Source organism: Musa acuminata, chromosome BXJ2-7, assembly GCF_036884655.1.
Source record: "Musa acuminata AAA Group cultivar baxijiao chromosome BXJ2-7, Cavendish_Baxijiao_AAA, whole genome shotgun sequence".
In the NCBI taxonomy this organism is placed as follows: domain Eukaryota; kingdom Viridiplantae; phylum Streptophyta; class Magnoliopsida; order Zingiberales; family Musaceae; genus Musa; species Musa acuminata.
In genome coordinates, this window is record NC_088344.1 from 37,518,805 (window position 1) to 37,529,500 (window position 10,696).

At 36.3% G+C, this 10,696-nt stretch overlaps 1 protein-coding gene, 1 long non-coding RNA gene and 1 other non-coding gene across 4 annotated transcripts; 2 read left to right on the forward strand and 1 right to left on the reverse strand.

The window, feature by feature from the left end:
• The first annotated feature begins 1,019 nt into the window (after positions 1-1,019).
• On the forward strand, positions 1,020-4,048 carry LOC135617971 (uncharacterized). The gene is made up of 2 exons (XR_010488902.1): positions 1,020-1,287; positions 2,150-4,048. It is a non-coding gene; the product is annotated as an uncharacterized LOC135617971 (long non-coding RNA).
• A 691-nt stretch (positions 4,049-4,739) lies between these two features.
• On the forward strand, positions 4,740-8,912 carry LOC103992924 (probable 6-phosphogluconolactonase 1). 2 transcript variants are annotated; one of them, XM_009412850.3, is made up of 4 exons: positions 4,740-4,884; positions 5,201-5,408; positions 5,505-5,640; positions 8,045-8,912. In XM_009412850.3, exons 2-4 carry the CDS (start codon positions 5,236-5,238, stop codon positions 8,552-8,554), a joined length of 819 nt encoding a protein of 272 aa, XP_009411125.1. In that variant the 5' UTR covers positions 4,740-4,884; positions 5,201-5,235; the 3' UTR covers positions 8,555-8,912. The 2 variants fall into 2 exon arrangements, with proteins under 2 accessions (XP_009411125.1, XP_018683973.1); XM_018828428.2 differs by having other exon boundaries at positions 4,808-4,918.
• A 690-nt stretch (positions 8,913-9,602) lies between these two features.
• On the reverse strand, positions 9,603-9,683 carry TRNAL-CAG (transfer RNA leucine (anticodon CAG)). The gene has a single exon. It is a non-coding gene; the product is annotated as a tRNA-Leu (tRNA).
• Between the last annotated feature and the right edge of the window lie 1,013 nt (positions 9,684-10,696).

The window sequence follows — 10,696 nt, forward strand, 5'->3', positions numbered from 1 at the left end:
GAGACATTTAATTAGTTAATAATTTATTATACAAGTGATAATTCTCATATTGGAGTTCATGTGTGTGCCACTTGTGTCATTAACAAAATAATTTTATTTATTTATTTTTAGACATCAGAGTTGTGAACCCAAGAACTAGAGCCCACTCTTTGCAATAAGACTTGGGAGCACCCTTGGTTCTCTCAACAAAAATGCCATCATCCCTTCTTATAAGTATTTTTAGAAGTTCTAATTTTATTTAAAGTAATTGATAGGGTCTTAATTAAATTAAAATTTCTTAATAAATTAGGATTTACTCCTAATATGATCTCTTAAGTTTTTAGAAAGAATTGATATAATTCATCATATTTATGTGAAAAATAAATAAAAAAAATTATACTTAAATGTTGGTAACTCAATGATCTTATAATTGATCTCATATATTAAAGAATATGATTGTAGACGAGATTTATCGAACTACATTAATCTTATATTAACTTTTTAATATACTTTTTAGTTTATTGATCTCTAAGTATTCTTTTAATTTTAAAAATTTTCTCTTTTCCTTCAACGCCTCAGGTGTGTGAGAGAATTTGATGTTGGACCATTATCATCAACATGCCATGTCTTCTTTATCATCTGTGTAATCTTTGTGATTACCATCACGATAACTACGATGAAACGGAAGAACTAACAGTCTCCTAATAAGCTTACAAAGAATTAGTGACTGAGAGAGACTTGTTAACCAGGTATTTGGACGAACACTAGATTAATCCTATAATATGGATAGCTAAAGTAAAATACTCTAATGGGTCACATCATGACAAGTTGAGCATGGAGAATAATGTTATACAGATAATAATAATAATAATAATAATAATAATAATAATAATAATAATTATTATTATTATTATTATTATTATTCTAATGGGTCACATCATGAAAAGTTGAGCATGGAGAATAATATTATATATATATAATAATAAATAAATAAATAAAATAAAATAAATAATACAAGAGAATAAAATAGAATACGTGCTAAAAATTGATTATCAAACAGATAAATAAATACTCTTATGCTCTTTGCGTGCAAGCTCACTAATAGCCCAATTTGAGCCCATAACTAAGGTAGATTGGGCGTGCCCGATGGTGCACGTGCGGCGCGCTTGTGAAAGAGGGCGAGATCGGCGATGGCCGGGGGATGGGGGCGCTGAACCCACTGCAGAAAGTTCCTCGCCGAGAAGGCCGTCTTCGTGGACGAAGAGACCTTCGCCAAGGCTTCCTTCCGAGCAAGCGCGCACCATTAAGGTATTCGCTCCACTCCATCCGCTCCTCGATTCATCCAAAGATTCGATCTTTCTGGTAGCAGTTGAATTATCTGACAATCCCTTGTTGTGCACTCTATGCCATTGAGCATAATTTTCTATCAGATAGAAAGGATTGCCAGTTAGTATGATCAGTCAAACTATGTAATGCTCTAATGATTGACATGTTAGCTTGTTGTACGGGTTAGTGCTTCATCCTATCGAATTGCCGTAAGGCTGAAGTTACGTACGCTACAAGAATTCATGCAAAAAGATTACAAGATAAACTCTCAGCAGTCAGCTCACTTGACATCTCCTTTCGTGAGCTACATGTGTGACAAAGAAAGAAAGGTCTCAAGTAGACCAATCATTTGTACATGGCAATTATCAGACCACAAGCCTTCAGCTTCTATGTGAGCTTTCCTCATGAATCTTTTCTTGTTGATTGGAACGATGGACAACCTACCTAACTTCAACCCCCTCCATTTCCATTCTCATTAATAACCTTTATTGTGTTAGTGGATGCTCATCTACTTTTCCTGTCATCTACCTCCTCTAAGGCTAGCTTGCAGAGTAGTGAGCAGTGCCTCAATCTTAATGGAGTTCTTCTAATTTGATCTTATTGGTTATGGAAAATGTTCCACCGATGCCCACTACCTTATTCCAACTGATGACAGTGGCACCCCGATAAGGTTTCTGTTGATATCACAATGATGGGAATCAGAAACTATGACCAACTTGAGTGCGCTTTTCCTTAGAAGGCCAATGATTTTGCTGCTGTTGTGTCCACAGTCTATATGTCTGATCTTCCAAATCTCAAGAACTTTGTGCTGTTTCTTCCTAGTAAATATTTTGCATGCATGCAGGAAGTGTGCTCAGAATGAGCAAAGCAATCTGCTATATTGAAACTGGCGCAAAAGAAGCCTCTGTCCCAGTGCTCAGAGCAATCTCTTTATTAAGAATGGTTCATGCAACTTTCACCACAAAAAGCATTGGCACTGGAGTCCATCATTCACATACAATGCTGGTGTTCGTCTCATGATGTAGCTTTTGATTAATTAGTCTTCTTACCGCTGCACCTGACCCCCTCTGACACCTCAAGTGATCATGTAAGAGGATAATATTCCAATGCTTCCTTGATGAAGCCGTGATTCCAATTCACTGGTGGAGGGAGGAGAAGCTGGAAAATGGAAGTGATGTGACAGCATCTCAGCTGCATTCTTTGGACAAACCAAGTGGGCCAAGTGTTGGAGGAATAGAAAAGACAAGAAAGATATGAGTTAGCAGATAAAAAGGTGTTTTTGTTGAGAGTAAAAGGTGCATAGAGATGAAATGAACCACTGGTGGAAGGATGGAATACGTATCTATGGATGGAAGAACTGTGGTATACAAACTGATGGGCACAATTATTGAACCCCATTTCACTTGATATGAATGTGCACCTAATAACAATTATCACAGTGGACAGACTGTATGAACAGTTTTTGGACCACTTTTTTACAGCATCCTAATCCTGTTCTTGGCTGAAGGACAACCTGGCGTCACAGTGGATCTCTTTTTATAGAATTGGTTGCCCAAAGCTATATTTACCTTGTAACAATGTCAGAAGAAAGATGAAAATAATTCATGCCACCATCATGCATGGCTTACTCTTCTGAGTGATGCTTGACATCTAATGTGAAGTATGTATGACATCTAATTGCCCCTAGCATGCAGGCTCATGCATCTATTGTGATAAAAACAATCGAGTCATTGTTGTTTTGCTGATGATGGACATGTGCAACAAATCTTCAGCATGCCTGACTTTGATATACTACAAAGATGCAGACAATTGTTTTGGACCATTTTGTACCACCAGACTGCATTGCTGTCTTCTGATTCCCAGCACAAAAGCCCACCCTTTCGTCAGGCAATATTTCTATGGACTACCACAAGTGAAATGCTCTAAGCTTACATATCTATGAAGAACTGGGAATCTTTGTTGAAGGAATGGATATAAAGATGGAATCCTGAGCAGACAAGTTTATGCAGCTCATCCAATACCTAATACTGGTGCAACCACTGGCGAAACAACATCTGACCAACTCCATTTGATGTGCAGAACCTCAACTAAGAAGTTATGACTCATCACTAAATCATTTCAGCTGTGTCAATCATTAGCCCAATGAATCTTGAAATGTGGGCCATGCTGGTATCCAGAATCCAATGAAAGAAGAGGTGGGGTTGTTCTATGAAGGCTGCCAGATTTGTCATCAGACTAAACTTTCTTATGCATGTCAAACTGTTCATCTAACAAATGGTTGTCGAGTCCATGCACACTGCAAAAAAATTAAAAAGGGGGAGGAGGGGGGATTTAAGAGCAGGCTTTTATTCTGAAGATGCTTGCCTGCTATAACATTGTCTGCAATGAGGAGACCAAGAGTGGTGTATGTTTTATATGCATCAGATATATATATATAATTGTGCGGTACTAATCTGAGAAGGGACAAGCTTTGCAACACATCTCCCACTGTGTCTTCTCAGCTCATCCCTATCTCCCTGAAGAAACCTGTGGATGTATGTGCCAGTATCTCTGCGACCATTCTTTCCCGGTTCTTCTGAGCCATATGAAGGTGTCCCCTTGTTCTTTTGTTTCAATTATTTTTTGAGCATAATGGTCATATATGATGTATGAATCCTCAGGAAAATATTGCATTTTATTTCCTGTAATGTAACAAAAAATATTGAAGTTTCAGATATTTTAGACTGATCTCTTCATAGACTCAGATTTACTCGTATATATATTTGTTTTGCTGAAAATATTCTATCCCCACTCACTGATAACGAGTGGTACCTAATAATCTGATTGTGGTAATGGTAGAACAACACCACATACCACATAGTTTCAGCAATAATGTATATATTTCGTATTTATTTCATATAATCAATTATCAGAATCATACAAAAACAAAATTAATGTCCTATTTAATGTGACCACCACTTTTCTTGAGATGTCAGGTTTGCATATCATGTTAAAAAAAGGTTTACAAATCATGTATGTGACCTTTAAGCTGGAAGGAAAGTGATAGATCAAGAAATAAACATGCAGTCTAAGTGGTAATAAAATATACTATTTAACTATAATATGTTGTTGCAGTCTATAGAGATACCAGTGAATGATGCATTGTAAGTATTAATTGTCTTCTAAAAATACCATGAAACAAATACATCAAGGAATAAAACAAAGGCAAAAACATATATAATGAACGTGAGGAGGAAAGATATGTTATAAATAAATCGAATGATTATTTTTTTTATAAATTAATAAAGATAAAATGGCTTTTAGATATGCGTATCGATGTTATGATATATTTAGATTTGGAAGATTTTGGATAGATATGTTTATACAGTCGTCGTATCCAATTCCACTCGAATATGGAAACGGATTCGACTGCGTATATATTATCCGACCCATTTTATTTATCCTTTCATTGTCAATTTCCTATTTTGCCCGCCACCATTTCCCCAAACCAAACACCATTCCCCCCTCCTATTCTCTTTCCCCCAAAAGTTGGATGCTTTCCTCCGATTCCGACCGGTTCCCCCACCGTCCGCGCCACCCGTGAGTCCTCCTCCTCCTCCGTGTCCCCAAGCAGGCGCGGTCCTCCTTCTCTGCATCCTCCGTCCTAGCCACTACCGCTTCTTCCTGTCGGGCCACTCGGCCGCGGCGCTCGCCTCCCCTCCCCTGCCCTACCCCGCGCCTAGATTTATCTGAAAAAAAACAAGCTTTACTGCTGCTGACTCTCTAAACCCTTATCTTTGGACAAAGGCCTCAACTGCTCCCGCATTCGTCGTTGCCCGGACAAATCCTTGCTATTCCAAGAGATTCTTTGGCGGAGTTTCCTGATCAGGCTTGGTTTTCTGGTGTTCTCGCGCAGGGAATTGCCACGCTGAGGTGCGACAGGCTGCAGAAATGGCTGCGTCTGGCGAATTCAAGAACAAAAGCGAATTGAGAGTTTTTGAGAGTACGGATGAGCTGGCCACGGATTTGGCCGAGTACATATCGCAGCTGTCGGAGAATTCCGTGAAGGAGAGTGGATGTTTTACTATTGCTTTATCTGGAGGATCCCTTATAAGTTTCATGGGGTAATTGCTATTGGAGAATTCCCTAAACGATTATATGATTTGCCTTTTTTGCTTTATCATCGAGGAAGATGAGCGGTGAACTTACTTTGGATGCAGGAAACTCTGTGAAGCTCCGTATAGCAAGACCGTTGATTGGACGAAGTGGTATGTGTTTTGGGCTGATGAGCGTGCAGTAGCAAAGAATCATGTGGACAGCAACTATAAACTCACGAAGGATGCCTTTCTCTCTAAGGTTTGTGATTTATTTTCATGTTCTGTTTCTTGAAGACTAGACAAGTGACGGATCCTTGTATGTCTATAGGTTATATTCTTACATGGCATAATATTTGGGTAACTTTTTTGTATGAAGTTTGGAAAATTTTATTTTTCGAAATTCTTGAACATCATCACTTATCAATGTTCTACATTGAACATCATCACATTATTTTATGATGTTAACTTGAGGATATTTTCTAATTATTTTCAGAAAAGCAAGTTACATTAGAGTAATTTGTCAAAAAGCATTTAAATGTTTTTTCCTGAATTAAGTTGTGACTTAATGGTTCATGAGATCACCATAGAACAAGGCAAGGATTTTTATATTGGTCGGACTTGTTTTGCTTTGTTGACTGGTACTGATGTTCAGAGGTATTAGTTCAAGGAACCTAGAATGGGGCAGATATGGGTGTTGAAATTTTATTTTTGAGGTGGACGAGGCATTTTTGGGTTGAAAAACAATATAATCTAACTTTGCAATAGTAGTCACGTTTAATTTCTCTTTGGTGTTTGAAGCCATTCATTTGAGCCTCTGTTGGCTCCCTTCTTGGGTTGAGGAGGATATGTCTTCTGCTGCCCTGTTATCTGAAGGTCCTCATCATGCAATTGAAATTGCCGACTTAAATGGATTTTCTTTTGCCAATGGCTTTCATGTTCTTCCACTTGATATCTTCTAAGTATGTATCTATATGAGGGATAGAAATTATAACAAGTAAAGCCTTGTAAAGTGCATTTGATATATCTGTCTCTTTAAGTAGACTACAGTCACAATCTCCGTTGTATATTCCAATAATTGCATTATTATGTTTATATATTGTGATTAGCTATGTATGATAGTCACATATACTACTGCATAGATTATGTGATGGAACATTGGAGCCTTTCTGTTATTTAATCAGGTAATAGGGTGCATCTAAATTGTTGAGGTCTCTTTTATTTTGTAACTGTAACTTAATATAGGCCTCCTAGCCATTTCTTAAATTTTTTTGTTGGCCTAAGGAATATTGAGGAAGATCCTTGGTTGGATGAGCTTAGACTACAACGAAAGCATTATCATGGGGAACTGTTGGGTTGGGAGTGCCAAAGAAATTTAAGCATTATTGTGACATTGTTACACTTTAGCTATGTGAATTGGGGTTCTTTCGGTACTAAGATCTATTAATTGTTTGAATGTGTTAAAGGGTCTTTGTTTATGTGATTGTCAGAGTCTACAAAGCATTGTATTAAAAATATGTTTAAAAAGATAGCTACCCTTTAGGAATGTATTTTTCTTTCCTTTGGTGCTGGTGATCCCATGTAATTTTGCTTTGGAGGCATCAAGGTTATTTTAGAGAAATGGAAATGCATTTATTTTCTCATCTGTGTCCATGTACTTGCCAATATATGTATTTTCACAAGTTGCTCAATTAAAGGTTTCTGTTTGTAGTTTTTATTACACCCCATGCATTTTTCCCCTATATACTTTTTATTTATTGCCACTGCTAGGCTTGCTCATGTTGTCCCAGAGCACTAGTCCAAACCCATTTAAGATAAAAGGTAATCCTATTGTTGAGCTTCGACTTACCATTTGTAAAATGATCCTCTTCATGCTACTTTAAACAAAGGCCTGCTGAAAGCTTTAGTGAAGTTGTTGTTCATTGAATGGGTACTGTTGATAGTACTTTTCAAACAATGATTGTGATATTAAAATGTACCCACCAAGTGCCGGAAGCCTTCTACATTTTGATGCATAGCTTCATTTATTTTTTAAATCCTCTTTTCTTGTCATTGTGCACATCAGGACAAAGGAAGAAAAACTATATGTTCTAGGCTACTGTATATATCTTCTTTACATGTTAAATGGTGCTTGTTTCTTAATTCTTATCGACAAGCTGAGAAAGAAAAATTGTTTTATACTACTTATTCCTGTTCTCTTATTTATTTCTAGCATTTTCCGGTGGATTAGTTGAGCATGACTGTAGAAAATGTGGGCATTATGCCGTTTGCTCTTCCACTATGGTTTTCTTGAGGCTTGACTTATAAATCCTTCATATCTTATTCAAAGGCATATTATTACCTTTTTACTTGTGAAACCTATTTTCCAGCCAAAATATCGCCTCTTTGTAAATATGGCCACCTTGCAAGTTTTGAGATCGCATAGTGATGGATTTAACTTTTCGATTTTATTTCATGCACAAACCTGAAACCTGTCAATCGTGAGTTCCCTCACCTTATATGCCAATATTGATGTCTGGCAGATCACACATCTGAGTCTACATCTGATAACCTGGGTTTAAAGGCTTTATTTGTACACGAACAGTATCTGTCACTGACTACCTGTCCTTTTTCTGTTATTTTTTTCTTAACTGTCCCTGACATATGTATCTCAATTATATTGTTAGGTATCAATTCTCAGCAGCCATGTGTTCTCCATAAATGATCATGTAACAGTAGAAGATGCAGCAGGAGAGTATGAATTTGCCATTCGCCAGCTGGTGAAGATTCGGACTGTAGGTGTTTCTGAAAGAAACGACTGTCCAAGGTTCGACCTTATCCTCCTTGGCATTGGACCTGATGGACATGTTGCTTCACTATTCCCCCATCACCCAGCCCTTGAACTGAAAGAGGAATGGGTTACCTACATCACCGATTCTCCCAAGCCGCCACCCGAGAGGATTACGTTCACGCTCCCCGTGATCAACTCAGCTTCCAACATCGCAATAGTGGCTACGGGCGAGGAGAAGGCCATGGCGGCAAACCTTGCTATTGCCGGCACCAACGAAAACTCTGATTCCTCTTCTTTGCCTGCAAGGATGGTTCAGCCAACTGATGGGAAACTGGTCTGGTTCTTGGATTCAGCAGCTGCCTCAGCACTCGAGGTCAGTAATGGTGGTTCCAAAGATGCCATGTGATGGTTGTAGGGTCCAGGAAATGTGTCTTGTGTAGATCAAAACTTCCAAGATAGATGTTTCTCTTTTCCTCTTGGTTGTTTGAATATTTTGTTTCTCACGAGCATAGTTGTGGTGGAGAGGGAGTTTAATTGCTGCTTGGTTTCTGATGAGGGAGGGGGTTCTTTGCAGAAGATAATAAATTGGTGTTTCTGTTCAAGGATACAAAGTGAGTTTTTTCTATGTAGAGATTGAGGAGGAGAGGAGGGATGGTGAATTCGTCTTATCGATGTCAATATGCTGTTACCTGATGTGGATTTTTTCTTTTTTTGTGAATGTTACAGTAATTTCTTAGTTTTTGATCATCATGTATTGGTTTTTACTTTGTCTCCTCCCTATATCACGTTTACTTCAGCAGCAATAACTATAGCTGTACAGTGAAACCTCTATTTATACTGCATCTAACTCGTCTTTTTTCACTTCTACTTCTTTTCCTTTCTTCCTCTCTCCTCTTTCTTTTTGTTCTTCCTCCTCCTTAGATGACGATGACATCAAGCAAAGAGGCACTGAGCATTAAGAGATTGTTGTGCGGATGTCAACCATATCAACGACAAACGATGTTTGTAATGAGTGAGATCAGCAACGATGGCATTTGCAGAGTGTGGTGGCATCGCATTGAGGATGAAAAATGGGGTTATGGGGAAGGTTAAAAAAAAGGGATAATATTGGGATTATAAATAATAAAAAGGATTATCAAGAGATTGTTAAAAAAGGTAGTGAATAATAAGCTTCTTATTTTAATCAATACAAATCTAAAAAATAAAATGTATATTTATCTAATTGTAATCCCAAAACTCTATACATATATAATGAAAATTTTAGAAATATTACAAAACAATAGAAGAAAATATATAATGAAAATTTTAGATTTCTTTTAAACAATAAAATCAAATTTACTTGAACTTAATTGCAAATTATTACAATCCTGGAAAATTAAATGTATATAAAAAATGCCAATTGCAAAAGATAATATTTTATCCAATAAAAATCTAAAATTAAAGAATTTAATTTCTGTCAAGAATGGGATTCGAACCCATGCCCTTTCGGACCAGTACCTGAAACTGGCGCCTTAGACCAACTCGGCCATCTTGACTTACACCTCTTTGCTTAACTCTCTAAATGATAATGATAATTATATTAACATTACTATCCACGGTGGTGATGCTATTGATAATGATATTAATATGGTATTGTTAATGGTGTAATATTATTACCATTACCATCGGTGATGCTGTTGGTAATGGTAAAGGTATTGATAATGAAAATATTATTGGTAATTATATTGATATTAGTATTGGCGGTGCTAATGATATTGATAATGACTACAATAATGATAATAATATTGGTAATGGTAGTATTATTTGTAATGGTAATGATGATGATGATGATGGTATTGAATTGATAATGATACTTATTTTAATATTGATCAAAATATAGTATTTTATTATTTTAAATGCCAACATAATCAAATTATCGTTCATTAGTATTACGACTTCTTAGTTTATTTCATAAGTTGATTATTTTTAACTACAATAATTATATATATTATTTAAATGTATTTTATGATAATTTATCTTTTTTACTTTTATTATTTTATTAGTATTATATTTATTTAAATATATTTAAAAATAGTATATATATATATTAATAGTAATTCAAACTAGTTTGATTAATGGATTAAATCGGTTTGAAAATGGGTGATGAGTAAACCGATTTAATTGAAGGAGAAAATTGGTGTCTATTTTTATCTTCTTTTTTTAAAAAATATTTTATAATAACACTAACAATAAAGTTATAAGTTTCAATTATTTTTCTTAACCGAATGTAGAAAAATAAAAATAAAAGAAATATTTTACTGAAAAAAAATCACTCTTAAAATTATATATCAAGGAATCATGTGTTATATATCGTTTGCTATGAGACAATTGGATTGGATCAAATCGTCGAATGTGACTAACACAGATCGAGTCCGATCGATCCAATTGGGTTGGTCTGCCATGCTACGTGTCATGTTTTTAGAAGCCCCTTGCTAAATAAACTGGTTGTCGCGACTCCCATGCAAAGAACCCAACGGCAAACCCACCAAGAGCATGCTGTCCACTGCGA